The following is a 22731-nucleotide window of genomic DNA, read 5'->3' as shown; positions in this document are numbered from 1 at the left end:
ATAGCTGTACTGACTTAAAACTAGATCTGCAAGTACAGAACAAGTAAGGTGTACAGGCAGTCTAAGGCCTACTGTTATTGGAGCCACACATGAAATTAGTTGGACTGGAGTTTGACACAGTGACATGTGGACTGGACTGGAGTTTTGACACAGTGACACAGACGCAGTGACATTTTCCAAGATAACTGGATATATTAAATTGTACAAACAATCACTGGATGTATAGCAGTTCATTTATAGTTTAGCTATATAGGCTATTTGTTAAACTTCTATTATCATATACGATTTTCATATTCATATATTACTTTCTATATTGTTTTTGGTGTATGATGCATTGAGATTCTATATTATAAGTGATGTTTTTTAAAGTTATATATGCTAATATAAATTTGATAATGCACCACAAACTGATCTTCGAAACCTATGACATCGCACATCACAGATTTGAGACAGGCACACACACTCATGATTGCTTGTTGAAAAGGCTGAAGAGAAGGCCAGGAAACTAAAAAATAAAACATCGAAAGTACATGTTCTAAAAAAAAAGAAAGAAAGATGCCCATGCTATATATAGTTGTGCAGAGAGGATAACCCATGCAGTAGTCTCTATTTTCTGCAAAACAAGTCTTTTGTGATCTTTATTGTCTAAAAAGATGGGGAAAATATGACAAAGATTTATATTGTATAATTCAACAACTATATTAAGATAATTTGTCCTGCTCACTAAGGTGGAAGAATGTTGAATGTAACAAAAGTCAAATACTACCATGATAATTGATATTTATACATGTTGCCCTGTAGTAAAAATGGTTATTCTTCTGAGAAGATAAACTGTTGATCTATACAGTGACACTTTAAAACAAAAACAGCACTTGTCCTATCCACAAGACATATCTCTTGGGGATGTTAGTGGTTGCCAGGGCAACCCTGACAAATGGCAAATGACGTCAGGAAAGTAGGGTAAGTAACCACGGAGAGTATATATAATGGATCTGAATAATGGACCATTCAGAGGGAATTTCTGAACAAGCACCAAGTGACTGAAAACATGAAAAATCCACATCCACTACTTTTCTAAAAAGAACTCACTCTGCACTCAGCACACATTGGGTTTTGTCCCCTTGTATCGAAATTCTGCTGGAGTAGTGAAAACAGGAAACACTAATTAACAATGTGCAGAGTTAAATGACAGTGATCTTCAGTGCTGGCAAAAGATCTTAGGAGGACAACCAAACTGGCAACCAGTTAAAATACATTATTATGAGGCTAAATGAGATTACTATGAATAAGGTTACATGAATCCTATTTAGGACTAAAAAAAGAGGACATTTCAAATGCTGTACAAATTCAAGCTCAACAGCGTTTTAGTACAGTTAATCTGTCATTATATTATTGTACCATCTCAGTGTTTATGTTGTTTCTCTTAAAATATTTCATCACTCACTACATGCTATAAAACAAACATGCTTCATCTAATGCTGCCCTTATTGGAATGGCTTAGTGTTTATTCATCTGAATTTGGATATGAAGTTTTCCTCAGTTTGGTCCAGGAGAGGTGACCTATATAAGATAGGAAAAGATCATATGAAGTCAAGGAGTTGGTAGTGTAACAAAAACTCGGGCTTCAGGATGTTGAAACTCTGTTATGACTGAAATCACACACTAGAGAGCATTAATGTTACTGGAACTTGAAAAAAAACAAAAACAATATGCAGAGCTCCATCTTCGTGAGTGAATGCCGAAGGGAGTTACACTCCTGTGTCCAAAGCGTCTTTTGCATGTTAGATAGTGTTAATTGAATGCTAGAGTAGTAAATGTCATCCTGCTTGTATAAGCCTGTTTTATGTTTTGTCCTAACCACTCCTAGTTTCCCGAATACGTTATTTGCTCCAACTGTTTATCAATCTTACAAATCTGACAAGTAATTAACAGTTAAGAAGATGGATACATAAAGGCAAAACATATACATTATACATTTAAAAAATATGCTTGTACACATTTTAAGTGAAATAATAGCCTTATTCATGGATAAGTAATATATAATCAATGTAAAAATTACACACTTAAAAAACCATACGTAATAAAAAACAAAAGCAAAAAAAACCCAGATTCGAATTCAGCGTAACACATACTGTAATGTCCACCTATTTTCCTTTGGGAAACAAAAGTTCAAATTTTGTTACCCAGAGTAATATGCCCATGCTTTCACTCCGTCTACTTTGTAGTCTACCAACAGATGGCGCAGGTGAGCACGCAGCAGATTAGGACACGTTACGCGTCTCTGGTGGCGAAATAGTTATTCTCCTCGGAGGATGAAAGCCAAACTTCGAAAGCGCTACACATGCTTTACCCTTCCTATACATACGTTTTTTAAAGTCGTTATGTAGAATAGGTTTTTGGTTTTTTATTTATTTTTATTTTTATTTTTTTACAAATAGTATACTTTCCATGTTTTACTGCCCATCTACAGTTGATATACCACCAAAGTGCAAGAGTTAACAAGATATGGAATTACGGCGAGGATTTGTTTCGAATATTTTGCCTTTGCTTTTCTGGATTCATATATCGCCACTGTTATGCCGGAGAAAGGATTGCAATGGACCGTTGAATTTATCATAATGTAGCTGACACAAAACGTCGAAAATCAAGATGATACAGGTGTTAATGCAAGAGAGCGGGCGAGCACAACACTGTCATCATGGAGCGTAAACCGTTTCTCTATTTTCGCCAGGCACGTTTAAAGAAACTGACTGCATAGTCGATGTCTAAGCACATCGTAGTGCGATAATTGTATTTTACTTTATATTATTATTATTGTTATTGTTATTATTATTATAGAATACATTATTTTATTTGCCGAATTGACTGGTCAATGGTGTGGGAAAACTTCATAGCACCTGTTGTGATCTCACGGGAGCGCGATGGAAGTTGTAGACGCCAGCCAGTACCTCGGAGATCTATCAGGAGAGAGCAGGACGTCTAGCGATCTTCAACCACGGAGGTCTCCGGACCACCTCACTGGGGAGGACGGCCCGGAATGGGAGCTTGTAGACGTAGTCCTCACCGGAGGAGCTCCCTGGGGTTTTAGTCTGAGAGGAGGACTGGAGCACCAAGAGCCACTGCTCATTACAAAGGTACAGCCAGTACAAATACAGCCATCCGATACCCAAATTATCAATTTGTCATAAAGATACTAAATAAAGATAAAGAATACAAAGCCTTTTAAACTTAGTTTTCTTTCCCCCCCCTGAAATACTCTGGTACGTGGTCTACTAATATGCACAGAAAAAGACCAGGTTTGAATTAACACCTACAGTTTGAAATGATTCGTACAGAATTTATGTAAAGCTAGGCCTATCACTGTAGGTGTTAATTTAACACTGACATATTTGCTGTGTGTGTGTGTGTGTGTGTGTATGAATATGTTTAGGCAATAGAGTTAAATCAATTTCCTCACAGACATTACGTCAATGGAAATCACAAATGTGTAAGAACAATTCTGTGATCTTTAAGAGTTTGATGCAGTTAAGACATATGATGTGTTGGACCGTTACAAGCTGATCCGTCCTCGTTTATCTTATAAGACAAGAGTAAGTAGAGATGAGTAAGACAAGTTGCAATTCCTACACTGTGCCTTGACCGCTTCTTCAGTGCTGTGTGGAAAAGGTTTAGCTTCTTTCATCTGAAATGGATGTATTTCACACTTCACTTCTTTCACACTTCACAGTGTGTTTTATCTGAAAACATGACCTCACACTGCTCTTTGGCATGCAACATTCTCATTCTAAGTCTCTGGCCTACAGGTACATTCACATTGGCTGCCCTTCCTTTTGTGTGTTTCAAAGGTTTTAACATGTAGATGTTAAAGAAGATTTATATTTCCCCCTGACCTCTGTGTGTCATGAAACAAAATTACATAGAACTTTGTAGATGATTTGGCCAGAGGCCCTGTAGTTTGGAGATCCCAAGTTTGGTGTGACCGGAGGGTTTGTTATAAATATAGCCAGTACACATTTCCAGGAATTTTTTGGTGGATCATTTTTTGAAGTTCATAAAAAATCCTCTTTGACCTTTACAAGACTTCTGAAGTGATCCACTGGATGAAGGACATCAAATATTATGCTAGAGACTTGTAATGGTTACCAAGCTGCATTTTGGCCTTGCCATATGAATATAGGTGAGGCAAAGAGGTTTATGACTGAGAACTTACAAAGCCAGGATTAGAGTTGGGAGCAGTGGGACACTCAAAAAGACATGAAAGGAAAAACGCTGATCCACAGTCAGCCAGTGTTGAAATGTCTCCTTGGGGTAAGCATGAGGAAGAGAATCTCAGGAGGTCGCACCAGGGGCGCCAGCAGTGTCAGGAGCTGGAGGGGAATGCGTGCGATTTGTGGGATTCTGGGAACATGCTGAATTATTTGTGCTGTACATAGGCCTGTGAGGTGTGACAGGGTAAATTTAGTCCTGGATTGCGTTACGCAGCTTTTCCAAGGCCATGCAAACAATGTCACTCTTTCTGTTCTCGTTCCAGCCCTCAAAGGTCACAGACATCAAATTGTGGGTAATTGACTGCAGAAGCCTATCAAATGTGGAGGAGAGTGATGATGTGTTTTGTTTTTTGCAAACTGTATATTATGAAGACCTCTTTGGTGTAGCTGAATATGTCTTGTTACACTCTCTGTGTCAGTTGGATCATGATCAATAAATAAACAATATTTGGAAGATTTGTAGTGGCATTGGCTGGCTCAGTAAGCCCACACTCTAGGTGAAACTGGATGATTAATTCCTCATGTCTACTGGGACTGTTCGGGCTGCAACTGTGTCTGCTACAGAGCAAGTGATGGCAAAATAAACAAGCTAACAAGCTGCTTATAATTAAAATTCCCAGCATATTTGAGCCTTTTCCTGGAATCAGAGGCTTAATTTCCCGGAGGCCAGAGATGTCCTTTGCCTTTTCCCTTTTATGCCACACACCATTTTTTATTCCTCATTATTTGTTTTCATTCCTCGTTCCACGTGTGTTTTGTTTAACGGTGCTTTTCACTGACACCAGTGTAACTATAGCACGCTTGTGCCATAAGAGATTCGTTCACTGCTGTATGTATGTACATACACACTGATGCAGGGCTCTAATTATAAATGATAGTGATGGCTTCAATGGCTGCACATGTTCAGTGACAACTCACACACTTGTTGTCGCCACAACAAATGTGTCATTTGTTATGGGGATTTACTGAAGGTTTTTTTGTTGATGCTCTGTAAATCGACCTTGACAAAGACATTGTACACATAAAGCCGTCTTCCTCTTAATATTAATATTATTATGATTAACAATATTGTTTTTTACTTTTATTGTTATTGGATAAACATGTTGGTATTCCCTGAACCATGGACTTAATTTGTGATCATCCCATAACTATGCTCTACCTAAGACAGTTCTGTCCAGAACTATTTTAAGAGGCTCTGACCTTCAACAGAGAGTAACTGTTTACCTGATAATGGTAACTGTTAACCCTAGACTCTAAACAGAGTGAAATGGCTGTAGCCTTGATGCCAATCATGTCTTGCTGATCATGGGTAACCTTCCGTAATAGATACGAAGGGTCATCTCTGGAAGTGCTTTGCTGCCGGTTTCCAGCCCCTTAGCTCGGTGGGGCCCCGCCCCAAGCCGCCTAGGGCCTGCTGTCTTCTGCTCTTTCCCCCCTGTGGTCGGAGGTTGGGAGGCAGGGCCCCCAGGGTCCTCTTGCATTTCAGCCCCATGAATGTTTTAGCCGTCATACTCGGGTCACCTTTCTTCCGTCTCTGAATGGGAGGAACGAAACCTGGTGTTGCCGAGAGCTGATAGGCTGTTGTCCGCGACGCCGCGTTTGTGGGCTGGGCCCTGTTTCACAGCACAGCGGTTGTGCTAGGTGAGGTCACTGTGTAGTCTAAAATGCACAGCGCATTCCTTCTTTATCTCTCACATCAGGTCTTTATTGGCCCTGGTGCAGAACTTGCCCTGGGGCCTTTTAGGAGCTTACATGAGTATGAGGAACATTTTTGGCGTTATTCCTTATTAACTTTGCCATGTGTGAATTTCCCTGTTAGTCATACAGCCTCTGGCTTAAGCAATGATACAGCAAGTCTGTCCTCATCACTGTCTTCTGGCAGACTCGATCTGTGGTTCATTTTTCTTGTTAGACATTTCCACACCGAATGAGGGTTTTCATCATTACTGTCGTTTGGTTAGGTTAAATATATGTTATCTATGCTTCTCAAACATGTTGACTACACGTATCAGTGCTGCCCAGTTTCACACCAGATGTCATTTAGCAAACGTGATAGTAGAAAAGGACTAACAAAGGCTTAGCTGTGTAGACAGTGTGACCGCACAAGCTTATCTGCTGCTCACAGTGTGAAGGGTCCTGACCACAGAGCTGCAGGCTGCTGTTTCTGTTGCACTGTGGACCTACTTGGTAAAATTCTGTTATTTATGAGTGAAAATAAAATAAAATATATTCTGCTCTGTCACAACACTTAATAGCAGAGTACACACTGTGTGTATGTGTGTGTGTGTGTGTGTGTGTGTGTGTGTGTGTGTGTGTCTATCTGAACAGGTAGAAGAGGGAAGCCGAGCAGCATCCGCCCATCTCCAGGTGGAAGATGAGATTGTCAGTATTAATGGCGTTCCTCTAAGTGGCTACAGAAAAGAGGCCATTTGCCTAGTGAAGAGCTCATCCAAAAGCCTGACCCTGGAGATCAAACGGTAGGCCTTGTTGCATTTTTTTGGACATGACAGGTATAGGTTCAGACCTCATAAACATGCCATTGGTCTTGCCCTTGCGATTCTTCTGAGTCTGCTAATGTGTCTGAGGTCACTTTGCCAGTCCACAAGCTAAGCAATAACCGGTCATTACTCAACCCCAATGGATAAGTGAGGTTTGTGTTTCCCCTGTGCAGGAAGATGCCTGTATTTAAATAGAATGTGTGAACGACATTATATGCTTCTACATTCTTATTTCACAAAATGTACAGGGGATCATAACCCTATGTATAAAATAGCATTTATTTGGAAATGTCCATACTAAATTCTAATGTGGCAATTTGTAGAGAATGCCACAATTCTGTTTCAGTCCAGAATTTAGGCTGCTTTTGTGTCTGTGTCCTTGGAGTTTTAGAATGTTTTTGAATGAACCAGGTGGAGACCATTTTAAATGACTGTTCTGCTTTTGCAATGAGAGATTACATTGTGTTGGGCATGCCTGGTTATTCTTATAGTGTTTACATACCTCTTTTATTTTTTAAAAATAGACAAGTATAGCGATGGACATTCTTGAACAACCTATGTAAGATGTAATCTATGTATGAAAGCAAATCAAATGAAATCAAATGAAAATCAACTGAGACGCTAGCTGTGTAGTCTCCTTCTACCTTTATTTCTGGAAGCATTTGAAGCTCCAGGCCTGGTTCAGCAATGGAGCTACAACGAAAGCATGGCCAGTGCTGCTAGGCAGAGGATGGCACCATTATTCAGCAAGATGGAACAAAGGGGCTTCATTAGTATGTTTGAAGGCACGCTTAGGCTTTCTCTGAACTCCAGCATCACGGTGCCAGGGCTGGCAGGCCAGCGTGAGGGTAAAGGCATGGGGTGCCTCTGGGGCACCTTTCAGACAAGGCCAAGTGGGAAGCCCGGCCCCTGCCGGGCCGGCAGGGAAACCCCACCAGCCTCCGTGGAGAATCTAATGAGGATCTAATGACTGTGTCGTTTAATGGAAAGGGATGCTGGGTGGGGCTTGGGAAGATGAGGATTTATTCAACAGGCCATAGGCATCTGTGTAGCACTCACTGTGTAGCACTCTTGGGGAGTGTGGTGTGCTGGATTAGTTGGATTACCATTTTCAGGATTACATGTTCTTTGGGGAATTCATGTCAGAATTTACATAGTCTGGTTATAACAGTTTGGTGCAGCTTTTTTCTTACTGTCCATATCATCAGATTCAGTTAGTGGCGTTTTTCAGTGTGATTAATCCAATGGCACACAGTACTATAGCACAGGGGATGCTTGATATGCAACCATGGCACAAACATTCACCTCATGAACATGGGCTCTTACATACTGAATTAACGGCACCATCTAGTGGCAAGAATGATGTCAGCGTTGTAGTTTAATAACATTTTTTACATAATGAAATTTGCATTTTTTGAAGAAAGAGAATAATTTGTGAGTTTTGCTGTATTTGTATTACTGGTGTTTATAGTAGTAACTAATGAGAAACCCTGAGATGACTGGGTCTGATGCTCATTTCTGATAATGGACTAATAGGGTTAAAATCTCCACTGTGCAAGTAATATCAACAATTTGGATATTTAAGCATAGAACATTTACCATATTTGAACTGGGTATAAAAATTATATTTGTATTTTGAAAGTATATTTGTCACAAGGACATTTTGGAAGCTTTCAGTCTTGACATAAAGATGGACTTAATCAGTAGAAATGAACTTTTTAAGATGTGTAATAACTGCTTCTACTTCTTAACGTATTTCATAATCTCCAAGTCATTTAGCCTCAGTGCTGCCTGGCTACTCCTGCCTTAGTCCAGAATCCAATTACAGCCCCCAAAGCTGGTCAAACCTTAGCAAACTGGATAACAAAGTAAACTCTGAGTTTAAAACGTAGCATAAACTCATGCATTACTTACATTAATTAAATTGTATGTGTGAATTACATGAAAATAAAAGAACAGGTCTACTGTCTTAAAATTATAGGACTGTAAATGGGAATGGTAATATCCTTGACCAAACTCCCCCCTTCCTGTTGAGAATGGATGGTGCCATTGCCCAGGTGAGTTCATTCTACTCACAGGATTGGCTGTGGTGTGTGAGCCCATTGTTTTGGTGGGGCTTTTTGGGGACAGAGTAATCTAACACAGGGGCCTAAGCTCTGTTTAGTTCTTGGCTATGTACATTGTGGCATTCTCTAGAGAAGAATACATCTCTACCCTATCCAGCTAATCAGGTATTTCAGCAAATGCATTACTTGCTTGAAGCTGTAGTAACACAGAAATGGACAGAGAACTCTCTTGCTGGTATGTTTGTTAGATGCTTATAAAATGCTTATCAGCTGTTTTTGTATTTGAATTAATTTATTTATTTTATGTTTTCACATATTAAAACAATTAGAGCACTAACACTGTTATTTGTTTAAACTAGAAGAAGTCTAAGGTTAAGTTTAAGGAAAGGATTACGCACAGCTCTACCCATGACATATTTGGGCAAAGCCAAAGTTGGATAACAGTTATCCTTGAAGTGATGGCAGAGTACATTATATGAGTACAAATGATGCTCCCTGATTACAGCCAGTGGGCCATGTCTGGCTTCATGTCAACACTTCTGCACAATCGCACACATAAACTACAGCCTGTCTTCAGTCTCTCTGAAAGTGTAGTCTCTGCAGAGATTTGGCATCACACACACCCTTTATTTTCTCGTACATAATGGTGGATGGAGTGGTCATGTTGGTTTTGACCTCTGGAGCGAGCGTTTGCTTGGGCTGAGTTTAATGCCCTTTGCTCGTGTGTTCTCACGAGAGCGGGAGCTGAGTAGTAGTGTACGGAAGCTACCAGGATTAGCCACTTGCCGCTGAGGGGTGGAAGCTCGACCACATCAGTCACAGCGCTGTGTTTCGGTACACGCAGAATGCACATGCTGATGCGAAAAGTCAGTCTTACGGTAAGGATTAGGTTGTCCAGTCAGCATGAAAAGATGCGTGTCTGAGTCACAAATACAATTGCCTCTTCCCCATGTCGTTTGTCATCACCCTCCATATTTATTTGTCCCATTTCATAGAGGAACGGCTCACTGCGGATCTGTGGTCTTTACCCACTTTTATTTCCCACTGCGAAAATGAAGTGTGTCATGTGTGTTCTCTTTTGTGAATAACACAGAGCTTGAAGAGGAGTGTGTGTGATGTCACGTGCTTCTAACAATCCCCATTTCCCGCAGGTCACTGTGGAAGAATGCAGCAGCGCATCAGGCATGTCCTCTGCCTTTCTCTTTCTCTTAGTTGGTTTTCTCTTTTTCACTCTCTTCCCTTCTCACATTTCCATGGGATCAGTAGACCTGTGCTAATCCATATGCCTCATTGAGAAAGAGCTGTCTTCTCAAACACAGTGCTAAACAGTTCCAGGTAAACTTTCAGACTCCAAAGAAAACTCTGACATGAACTCTCATTTTCACTCTGGCCGTGGGTCCCACGCCTGCAGGTGACTAAGATTCAACAATGCAGATATCCTGCATTAGTTTCATTAATGCAATTTAATGTAATTCATTTCTTTAAATGTGCACATATATTCCACATGCTAAGAAGACTCTTGAGAATCTTTTTATTATCATGTAATAAGTGTCTAGGAAACCATGTAAGATGTTGATTAACCATGTTCACAATGGAGTGATCATTTGAAAGTTTCTCCTCAGGGCCTTGAGTGATTGGAACATAAACTTAAAATTCTAATTGTTACTGCAACTTAATGAAATTATTATTTATCATTCTAAAAATCAAAGGGATATCGGTTAAACGAAATGTTTGGCCTTCCATCAGAGTGGCACTAAAGTTTGGAGAAGGCTGTGGTAGGATTTGTGGTGCCCCTTCCACACCGAGCCTGGTTGTTATTATAGTGGTACTTTCTTTTGTGCACTGTCTGTCTGACTCCATTCAGTAATTAGGCCAGGCTTATGCCTGCTCTCTGCCCCACATACAGGTAGTTGGGGCTACCAGACAAATACGCAGTGACTCATTTAAGGAAGAATTTAACCAATTGTTTGTTTATTCATTTGGGAAAAAACAACCAAGAAGGGGTGCTTTACAGCTTGTAACAGGCAGAAAAAATACAGATGAGTTCATATTTCCATTTAGAAGACACTAAAGCAAGAGGCACATTGAATATCATTTCAGTAGCATATTACCTTCTCTGTGCCTTCTGGCTGGTTAAGGAAAAATGGGATCTTGGTGTGGCGTAAGATACTTTAATCATTGTATTATCGCATATGGAGAAGATACAGGAGGATTTGATCTGGTATGGTCAAGACTTGGACACTTCCTGAATTGAATCATCTCCAGTCATAGATTGTATTGCATGAGCATTTATAGTTAGGCTAGTCCCTGCAGATGGCCCAAAACCCTACAGTTACTAACAGATGAATGCTTAGTCAGTTGTGACAAATAGAGAGGGCCTCCTTCTGCAGGCCCCCATTGTTTATGGGCCATTAGCCTATCAGAGGAGCAGATTATGGTACTTGTTATGACTGGACAGCCCCATACCCTCCCTGCTACAGGAGCTAAATCTTCATAATCCTCCAAGAAAATCTCCTTTTGTCTAGGACACGCAAATACCATCAGCCACCCACTCAGTGATTGTGGATGGTATAGGGGTGTGGCCTTTGTGCGGAGCTTGCGTGTGTGTGTGTGTTTGTGTGTGTGTGTGTAGGAGTGTGGATTGTCTATTGGTCAGTCTACATTTGCCTTTAGGTATTGTCCTGAGTGTTGGGAGGTCCTGGTATAAATGCCTCAAACTTCCTGACTCCAGGAGGTTCCTTAGTACTCATGCCCTTTTTTAAAGCATGAGTGGAAGACATTGTCTAGAAAAATATGCACCAAAGCAAACTTCATTTTCACCTTTATTAGTGTAAGTGCTGAATAGAACGCAGGAATAAATTTAAACGCATAAGAAAATAATCATGCATTTGGTTTGCTTTTTACTGCAAAGATTAGGTGAGTTGTGTTTTTGACAAATGAGTTGACTTTTTTGTTCCTTAGTAGATATTATTTTCATTTATTGCCAAGTCTGTTGCTTTTTAGAGTTTATAAGGAGTTTACACTAAATAGGTTTACAATCAAAGTTTATAATGCTTTGTGTTTCCTGTATCTATTCAGGTAAATCAGATTATATGCTTTTGTCATATGTGGAATAAGACATTTAACATTTTTATCACTGTAGAGGTCTTTCCAGTTACTCTCTAACAGTGTGTTTTACAAAAGTGCCTTTACTAATGATGACAAACATCTGAATGCCTGCTGTCTTAAAAGACTACATGTGAAAAGCTCTCATTTGCATTTGTACAGTTGCCTAAAACCAAAACTCAAAATTGGCATAGCAATTTGTTTTCACTGACTGCATTTATTATATATTGAATACATTTAATAATTTGACTTGACCTGCAAAAGTTAGATGATGTTGGGAGACACGTCAGCCCTATGTTAACTATATCTCTGTAAGCTGTAATAGAAATGGTGTATTCTATAGCAATCCTTATTTCATGGAAGTGATTACATTATAGAAATGTTCTTTTTTAGACAGACAACAGCTTGAACAAAAGAAGCTAGTCTTCATTTTATATTACTACATATTTAACAGGCTAATCCCTACATGCAATCCATGTATCACTCTGGCCCTATGGCAGATTGATCTGGTTCATGTAAACTTGGGAGCATTGTACTGAGTAACTCAGTACAATTCTGAGTTAGCATAGAATCTGTGCACTGTACAAGTTCCATATTTAAATGACTTTCTTCTTGTAGATATTGCATTTAAAATATTAGGAGAAAAACAATCATGAACATTGGAGTTGCCCAGGTGTTGCTAAGATATTGGTTTGTACGGGAAAGTGTGTTGTTCAAGCATGTGTCTGTAAAATAATACACTGTAAAATTTTGGTGACCAAAGAGATTATTTAACGTTAGATTGTTGGTTAATGATTCAGTGTGAAGCACCCCCTCTCTCTGAGTCCAGGCCATACATACTTTAGGTGACGTATGGACATCTGAAGAAATGGTGAAAGGTGCCTCTGACTGAGCAATTTGTATGTCCCCCTTCCTTTTATATGCTGTACAGGAAGTTGAAAATGGTGGATATTGTAACACAATCAATGCCTGCAGAAAGTGACAGATGTGGCCAGAAGCTTTCTAAGGAAGATTTCTAAGCAAAGCTCTCTGAGGTATTTTGCAGTCCCCAGCCCCATGATCCTCTCCTGTGTACCATGAACCTCTCATGCTACACTTCAGTATTACCCATAATGCCATGTGGTTAGCCATAGCTGTTCTGTTCATGTGCAAGCAAGGGATTACACAGAAATCTGATTTCCAATATGGTCACTCATCGGCTCCTATCAAACTGGTAATAATCGGACTGATATTTCTTACAATGGTATATCAGTTTTCTGCATTCTTCTGCAGTGACATATGCTATGTGGCAATATTGACACTGATTGTTGATTCTCTCTAACATGGGGTTTCATTTTCTTCCTTGTCTTGCATGGTTCTCAGGAAGAATAATTTCAAAGGGTATGTGTGTTACAAATCAGTAACAGTTTCCCATAATTGTCTTGGGTGAAATGGTATTAGTCCAGCTATGACTTTCACATTTATAGTTTTGCAGATGCAGATTTAACATGAGGGCCAGCAAAGCGCCAACCCTCTCACTCCATTGAGAACTGTAATCCTTTTGATGTGTTTTCTATTTACCCATTAGGAGGAATGAACCTTCATGCAGACCTGAATCCTGGCACTCTGCGAAAGTCTCTGAAAATACCTTGGAACTGCCACATACCGAAGCCACTCCTGTGCTTGGACCTGCTGGACAGACAGCATGTGATGCAGGGTGAATTTATAGGCATTCCTGCTGAAATTCCTTTGTATTTAGATCTTCTGTCACCAACACCTTTGTAATGCTAAGATGAGCAGATGCTTTGCATTATCTCAGTTCTAAAGGTAGAGTAACGCTGTCTATTTTCCAGTTCGCCTTCAGATGACTTCAAAAGCTGTTTGGTCCAGACAGACCTGCAACACGCATCCTGCCAGTTCAGTTCAGTGGCAAATATAGAACGAACGAAGCAATCCACTAACAAGGCCCAGAGTGGAGCAGGCCATTCAGTGGCTGGGAGGAGTGTCCACAAACACAAATCTGCATTTAACTCCTTTTCCTGTGGTACAGCTGATCAGAGCAACAGCCCCTCATCAGAATGCATGTTTTATCAGGGCAGCCTTAGTGAAAGCCACAGGAACTCACAGGTTCCTGTGAGCAATGGAGGTGGAGCCAGTGCTAGGTTAGAGGAGCAGACTGGCTCCAGATGCTCCTCCTCTGGGAGGATGAACCTTAACCCTGTGTGGTACATTCCTGATAAATCTTCAGCTGCCTCCTCACCATCCCCACCTACACCGTCACGCAGTGACAACTTCACAGCAGCTCAGGTTTATGAAAAGGGATCAGCCGTCCCCTATTCACAAGGCCCTCCATCATGTTCTTCACAGAAGACTCACAGTAGAGTTACTGACAGGCGGTTTGATGACTACCATGTCAGTGAAAGTGGACCCGAATCGCGACGTGCCTACGACACACTCTCTAGGAAAGATTTTCTCCATATACACCTTCCTGCTGAAGACTACAATCCAAATCGGCTCAAAACAAAAAAGTCCTTATCCTCATCGACCACTGACGTGAGACAATTACAAAATCCCTTTACCTGTCATCCTCAACATCAGCGGCAGCACAGCGATGAGGTTTCCTTCTACCTTCAACCCATGAATGCATGTGCACCCAAAACACAGATCGTTGGCAGTTATTACAGTACTCTACAGAGTCTACCCAGTAATGCAGGAGTACATTATCAGGCCAGGAGCTTCACTGCATCTCAGGCCAGTGCAGGCCAAGAGCACAACCCTGATGAACTGGCGCATTTACGTTACTGTTGCATCACTGCCCAACAGCCAACACTCTTGATATCACAGGCAAAGGTGGTGGAAGAACCGAGGCCAGAGTCTGACACTTCAAAGGATGGCAGTGGTCAGAAACCAGAAAAGTCTCAAAGGGCCATAAAGTATAAATATCCTCCACCTTACATACAGGCATCTGAGATCAATAGCGGTAATGAGCACTTCAAACAGACAGTCATCTTATGTCCCGCAGAAGGTACTTCACCAGGACCTAGTCCTGCAATGGTGAAGTCCAACTCCAATGAGACAGAGAAGGAAAATCCATGGAGGAAAGATAGAGGAATTGATGAGAACCAGCACAGCAAGAATATACTGTACCAACAGACAGAGCAGAGAAATCTTCCCACAATAGCACATGGAGATACCCTCAGGAATCCTTGCATCTCCAGGGATCAACATAAGATATGCCCAGAAAAGACCCCATTGTTGCACTTTTTAGCACAGGAGAGCCATATTCTGGCTAACAGTACCATGGCATCAACCAATGAAGTCACACAGCAAGAAACATCTGATCCTTCCAGTGGCAAGCAGGGAAGGCGCAGTGACCGGTATGCGACCTCATTACGTAATGAGGTCCAAGAGAAGAGAGCTCAGCTTCAGAAGAGCCGGAGTGTAGCATCTTTGAGTTGTATTGGTGAAAGTGAGGACGCTGACGTTTGGAAGTCCACCGAGACCTCTACATCCTCATCAGATGGCTCTTTTACAAACACCTATAAGGACCATCTGAAAGAGGCCCAAGCCAGGGTTCTACAGGCCACATCATTTAAGAGGAGAGACCTGGAAATTCCTAGGAGTGAATCATCCATAAAAATGGGTTCTACTAATAGTCAAGTCCCTCGCATTGGAAGCCGAAAGCGTTTCCCCATGGACAAGAGAGTGCATTCCTTCTCAGAGCCTGAGAAGATTAATGAGGTGGGAGTGAAGGTGAAAACTTCACACCACATGGCTGGTGGCTCTTTTGAAGATAAATGTAAGTTCTTTGAAGGAGCTTCTAGGCTAGCCTTCTCCAGGCCTGTCCTGAAGAAGTTCCCTCTCAGTATCACTGAAGACATCAGTAGAGGAAAATATAAGTTAATGTCCTTTGTAGGGGAAAAGAATAGAAAGTCTAAAGAGAGCCATGGGAGTAGAGGTATCACTGCAGGAGAGGAGAAACAGCGTCTGGGCACTTTTGCAGAATATGAGGCAACATGGAACTTGCAGAGGAAGTTAACAGATGGAAAAATATCTAGCAGGTACCGTTCAGCAGAGAATATTCTGGATGCAGATTTGGAGGAACGCATCAGTTTAGTTTGCATCCATGAAAGGTCCAAATCTTCTCCCTCAACTGACTACCAAGAGGATGTAAGTTCATTTTTTAAATAAAATTGATATGTGACCATATCCAGGTCCTTTCCAGGTCTCATTATTGAACTTTATAGCTTTCTAGCTCAAGATAAGACTCTGTTATAATTATATGAAATAAATGTAATGAAAAAAAAAGCGCATCATTTACATCTTGGGCATTATACTGTTTGATTTTTGAAGGTCTGTACAATTTAATGCATACCAAACCTTTAGATATTCAAGAGCTGAAACAAATGTATATTGAGATTTGAGCATGTCAAACCACTCTGTGTTGCAGCTTTTCAAGACTCCTCGCTTTAAATGCTGTCCATACAGTTGCTGATGTCTGATTTCTTCTTTCTGAAATAGTTTTAGACAGACTAAATCATGCTTCCCCTTTGATAACGGAACCAAGCAAGTGTCTTGAATGGATGTTCCCTATCTTTACCAGAAAATCAATACGCCAGCGCAGAAGTCTGGGGAAGAGTCACATCCAAAATGCAAGCGAGACCAGGAGATTTATATTGGCAGGTTAGAGTCTTTTGACTATCTGTCAGCCATTGCATGTCCAGTTACTGGATTAGGTAGTGACCGTCGATGATGTACTTAAGATGAAACCTTTAGGTATTTGCAAATGATGTGAATCAGCAAGGAAGTATTAGGGATCATTTTAAACAATGACATGACATACTTATGTTGTATGTACATTTTAACAGCATGCTATACACATATACAGTACTCTAGATTCAAACGTGGTTTTCTTCCAAAAAACGATTCAAAAAACAGTGTTCCACTTTGCATTATTTTGCACATTTATCCCGGGTATAATAACCTTTTCCATTCTGTGTCAAATCACCTTTGCTCAAAGCCATTAAAAATGATATCTGCTCTTGTGTTCTACACTCCCATCAGGGTAATATATTTACATATCTCATTTGCATAACGCTGGACAAGAGCAGGCTGGTGATATGGCTGGCGATCAGTGTGCCAGTTCAGCCAGCTAAAGCTGCTCAAATTATGCGTGGTGGGGAGTGTTCAGCTCCACCCAAGCAGCAGTGTAAACCGACTCCGTTCCGAAGTTCCTCCGTCATGGAGAAAAGTGTTTGGAAGACCACAGAACGTTGCTGTTTTCAAGGAAAAAAAGTGACCTGGACACAACCGCACATCAGTATTATGGTTTCCAGTGACGAGATTTCAGTTATATATTCCTATGGGTGCAGCAAAGTTGTAATGCGCATCACTGAGAAACCTTCCAGAGGTCTGTAATTTATTTTTGTGTGTGTATGTTTTCTGTTTCAGTACATCTAACAGGAGACACAGTGATGTCAACATCTTTGAGCCTCTGGAGTTAAACACAGTCAGGGATCTGGAGCACAGAAACATCACGGCACATCTCCTCTCCGTCCACACCACCAGAGTGGCCATTCTGCCACCTCGATACCCTCACCACCACTGTCTGCAAGGCCCAGTGTTTGAGCAACTGCTTCCATCCGAAAACAATGGCCCTGCGCCGCAAAAGCCTGCCCAGCCCAGGGAGTACAGCTCCACACGGCCAGAAGCCACATGCCCATCAAACCCCCTGAAAGCCCTCCCAAATCAGGCTCACTCCCAGAATAAAGACTCACATTCTCTGCGAGCTCCCGGGAATGGTTGCAGGTCAGAAACTGAACACGATCTCTCTGCTGTGCTTCCTCAAGTAACTCCACAATTTTCTTCCCCTCATTGGAGTGCAGAAGTGAGCATACCTTCAGCATATGCGTCCTCTTCGTCTTCACCCCGGGATGATCTTCAGAGGTGATTACTCATGATGTTCATCACAAGTTTAATTCGCTAGTTTAATCATATGTTTGTCTACCTATAAATAGCTGTTGTTTAGTCTGTAATCCAGCTTGAACTGTGAATGGTATAATTACATAGCGAGTAATGTTTTTGTCATATGCAATTTGGTGCTGTTTTGGCTGACATGGACACTGCCTCCTTCCGCAGAAACATGGTGGAGAATAAATCACAGCCCAGCTCTGTTGTGAAGAAAGCTCAGATATGTGATGTTCAAGCAAAAAGTAGGCATTATCTGGTGCATGGGGAATTGCCTGGAGGCCCTGATGAGACATCTGTCCACCAGGTTAGCCTACCGTGCTCTCCAAGGCAGTCCCACTTGCTGTCCTGTGCCAGCCCTCACCAGAGCCCACAGAATGGTTCCAACTCCAGTTCTTCAGATGCCCAAACTCCTGTTGGAACACCAGCAGACAATGCAGAGATGATGAAGACAAGTTCAGTTCCCCCTGAGCTCTCTGAAGAGGATGAGAAGAGAGACGAACTAGCCAGGGACATCATGGTAAGAGATAAGAGACTGGTGGATATTTTGGATCAGAGGAAGATGAAGACCACCATGGACATGATGGAGGGGATCTACCCAGATGGAAAACACCTACTGGAGGGTGCACAGCAAAGGCGAAAGACTTCAACAAAGCAGACTGTCAGAACTACCCAGGAGAGGTGAGCTGTTGGTGTGTTTGTGTGTGTATGTATGTGAAACAGGCAGTTTTTGATTAGAGATATTTCCCTGAATGTAACACAGCATCAGGTCTGGGGAGTGATGTGTAAATAAATACTGAAAAATTGTAAATAAATGCTGAGAGCATTTAGTGTTTTTAAAAAATATTTTCACAAATCTGAAAAACAATTCAATCAATAATCAATATTAGAGATCCACGTTTGTTTTTTTAAAAACTCACTCCGCAAGGAAATGTTTCAGAATACTGTCCTCTGCTGGTTTAATGTTGTATGTTAATTAGTTCAGATTTATTATTCAGCCCATAAAGTTACCACAGGCATGACTCAGGCATTTACTTTCTCAGACTTGGCAGGTCAACGGTAAGGTCATTATTTATGCTGTTGATTGATTGATTTAGGGGTAACTTAGTTGTTCTGGCTTCTTGCTATATAAATTAAAGGTTGGCTTTGCTAACATAAAATCATTATTATTCTACTCACACATAACAACAATGACCCAAATGTGTCTCACTTCCAGAAGAGTGGACAACAGAATAGCCACCCCAGTTTCCCTGGTTACAAGCTCCTCCTACTACAGCACTTCAGCACCCAAAGCAGAGCTCCTGATTAAGATGAAGGACATGCAGGAACAGATGAAGGAACAGGACTGTGAAGATGAACTCGACTTATCAAAGAAGAAGGTACAGCCAGTCTGCATATGTTCATAATCACCTTCCAGTATTTAGGAGATATTCAGATATGATGCCAGATTACCAGAATCTTTAGCTCTGGTATGGCACTAGGATCTGGTATTGTTTCAGTTTTGAAAAGAGGACCAAATCTGCTTGGCATAACTCACTTGGAATGTGGACAAAAATATGTATTCATTTACTTAATTAAAAGATATTAATTTACTGGAATTAAAGCTATGTTTATTTATGCATCGTTATACATTTGTGGCTATTTGATTCACTAGAGGAACATGACAGGTGCTACATGCTTCAGCAGTACCGTCACCTGGGAATTAAAGTCCTGCACTTCCTGAAGATATCATCACACATTTTTAAATTACTCGAAGGCTTTTCCTAGTACTTCAACTGTTTAGGTTTCACAATGCTGCTTATCTTAGCAACAGCACTAAAACTAGAGCTAACCTCTAATCTCTAAACCTCACCCGAGTATAACAGAGCTGCGATGCCCTGTCCCGCCCTGCATGTCGCCCTGCAGCAGGAGCTGATGGACAGCCTGGCCCGGAAGCTGCAGGTCCTGCGTGAGGCACGGGAGAGCCTTCAGGAGGACATGCGGGACAACGATGCCCTGGGTGAGGAGGTGGAAGCCACGGTGCGGGCCGTATGCAAGCCCAATGAGTTGGACAAGTTCTGCATGTTTGTCGGCGACTTGGACAAAGTAGTCAGCCTGCTACTGTCACTATCCGGCAGGCTGGCACGTGTGGAGAACGCCCTCAACAACCTTGAAGAGGGTGCCTCAGCCGAGGAGAAGGTACGGCTCTGCCCAGGGCCTCGGGTCTGCAAGAACATTGCAGAGCTGTAGTCAGTTCACTAACAACCACATCTGTTTCTCTGTGAGGCTGGTCAAACAATCCATAGATGACCAGAAAAGGTCCCATATAGCTTTTCAGGCCAACCCTGTAAAATACATCTGATCCCACTTAAATGATTGTCCACAAATAATTGATTCGTTTTATGATATGTGCTGGTACTGGTTGGGCTGAATATCCCTGCCAGTCTTTAGTGGATAAGATTGGCTGCCCCGTTAGACTTTAGGCTCTTAGTGGCTCTTCTCTTGTCCTTACTGTTTGTCCATGTGTACCCCCCCACCCCCCTTCATGCAGCACACACTGACAGAGAAACGCAAGCTGCTGATTCGCCAGCATGAAGACGCCAAGGAGCTGAAGGAGAACCTGGACAGGAGGGAGCGCCTGGTCCACACCATCCTGGCTGGCTACCTGAGCAAGGAGCACCTGGCGGACTACCAGCACTTTGTCAAGATGAAGGCGGCGCTGATCATTGAGCAGCGCATGCTCGAGGACAGGATCAAGCTGGGCGATGAGCAGCTCAAGTGTCTGAAGGACAGCCTGCCCCTGGACCAGAGACTACACCTCTGAGCTCCATGGCTTCACCTTAACCCGAGCCGAGAAGGGGCTAATTGGCCCCGGGGGGTTAAGATAAAACCATGGTCTTCCTTGGATTTCCCGAGTCATGTATGATGAACAGTCATCCGGTGTATCAGTGTGCAGTAAAGCCGGGCCATGCTTAGTTCCAAACTCACATTGCATGTCCAGACATCTTGCACAATTAGCAGTAAATGCTGTACTCTCATTGGCTGTTGCAATGGCCAGTCACAGGAATGTTTATACCCGTTAATCTCATCCCAGTTGGCGTTGGTATGTTTTCTCATTGTAACATTATAGAACTAAATGCCTCTAAGTGTAACTCCTGGTCATTTAGTCTTATTAGATAAAGGTCACTTGTCATGAAACAAAGTGACCAGCTGACTCTCGGCTGACCCAAAAGACTTCGTGGTACCTGGTTCTGTCTGTAATCAGTCATGACAGAAACAAAAGGGAATAAGTGGATTTGCTGAATCAACTCTTAACAAAAGTAAAATTTGTATTTATATTTAATACTAAGTCTTATTCATAATGTCTGAGGTACTTCATCCTGATTCAATATTCTGAATGAATTCCTAAACGCAGTTGTTTTGTGTTTAGATGTGAAAATCAAAGGGCTGGTATTGGTGAATTTGTTTTAGTTTGTGTAGTTATTATTGACATCAAATATTCTATATATGGAATTTTATGGAATGTATTATTTAATCACTTCTCTTTCAAAAACCTTTCCTACCAGGGATGGTGCATTTTAAAACTTGTGTATGTATGAATTTTATTAATTTATTTGTATGTGGAGAATGACCTGAATGGAGTGATGAGGCTTCATTTTAACATACGTTTATGTTATTATACATTCAAAAAAGACATTTCTATGACATCACGATATATGCTGGATATCATATATTACCTTTTTGCAGCTAACATGCCCAGCCCGGACCAGTCTAATAATTCTAGAATTTCTTCAGTGTCCTGGAGCAATGACCCCATTTTAAAGGCTCAGGGTGTCTGCAGACACAGAGAAATAACCTGAGCTCCAAAAGCCCAGCCTTCCTCTATTGGTGAGTGTGAGAATGACGTAGAGAGAAATACACTGTACTCCTGAACATGCAGGGTGCTTCTACCACTGTGACAGCATTAAATGGGTGATGAGGTGAAACAACTTTAACGGAATTTGTCTTCTTTTTCCCATTTTTCACACATTCTGTCACAACGAATAGCATATCAAGAACTTATCTTGAATCATAATTGCATCATAACACATTACTGTAACTACATTTCTCCATACTTTGGTTTTATGGCTTAATAGTACGCCGTTCCCATTTCCCAAGGTTTTACTGTGCTGGATCACATGCTCTAGAGTGTCTGGCCTAACAGAGTGTCTTCATGGTGTAGGTGCTATGACGATTTTATTGAGAATGCCATTCGCCAGTGTCCGTGAGGGGTGGGTTAGTATTCACAGTCAATCATTGACAGAACCACAGACGTTTTCTAGTTACACGCAAATGCACGGAGAGGAGGATATGAGGTTTAGCAGGCTTTCAGGTCCTGACTCGCATCACGTCTTAAACAGCGCCTTTAGATCAGGGTAAGGTGGAGGGCAATTTTAAATATATATATATATATATATATATATATATATATATATATATATATTGTCTGTGTTTTTGGAATGGATTTTACTTTGTTTGCTTAAGTATGCATATATATGGAATCTTTTTAAACATTGAAAAACTATGTTTAAAACAGTTTCTTTTTAAACAGTTTTTTAAAAATATGTCAATAATATATGTCAATATTTTTCAATATGTTTTCAATATGTCATCATGGGGGAAAGCCACTGATAGTTAATGACTGTTTTTCTTGGTATAGTAGCCATTTTATTGTAGTGATATGTGTTATTCGATGAGCAACAGCTATCACTTAAATCTACAAGAGGCTTTTGATATCAGCAGGAAGCATACTCATTCATCTTATCCAAAGAATTCCACATACTGTAACAGTTCATACACAGTTTAAAAGCACTGATTTGCATACATTAA

At 41.2% G+C, this 22731-nt stretch overlaps 1 protein-coding gene across 1 annotated transcript; it reads left to right on the top strand.

Annotated features, from left to right (window-relative positions):
* The first annotated feature begins 242 nt into the window (after positions 1–242).
* On the top strand, positions 243–21851 carry shroom2b (shroom family member 2b). The gene is given in 13 exon segments (XM_081709944.1): positions 243–3134; positions 6597–6745; positions 12869–12919; positions 12921–12971; positions 13300–13317; positions 13505–13633; positions 13770–16086; positions 16520–16599; positions 17368–17862; positions 18055–18564; positions 19100–19262; positions 19789–20061; positions 20414–21851. Coding segments are annotated over 13 exon segments (4722 nt in total). The 5' UTR covers positions 243–2921; the 3' UTR covers positions 20687–21851.
* The last annotated feature ends 880 nt before the right edge of the window (positions 21852–22731 follow it).

Source organism: Electrophorus electricus, chromosome 3 (genome assembly GCF_041902795.1).
Source record: "Electrophorus electricus isolate QZ-2024a chromosome 3, ASM4190279v1, whole genome shotgun sequence".
Lineage (NCBI taxonomy): Eukaryota > Metazoa > Chordata > Actinopteri > Gymnotiformes > Gymnotidae > Electrophorus > Electrophorus electricus.
The sequence above is the reverse complement of the archived record's forward strand: the minus strand, read 5'-3'. Positions and strand labels throughout refer to the sequence as shown.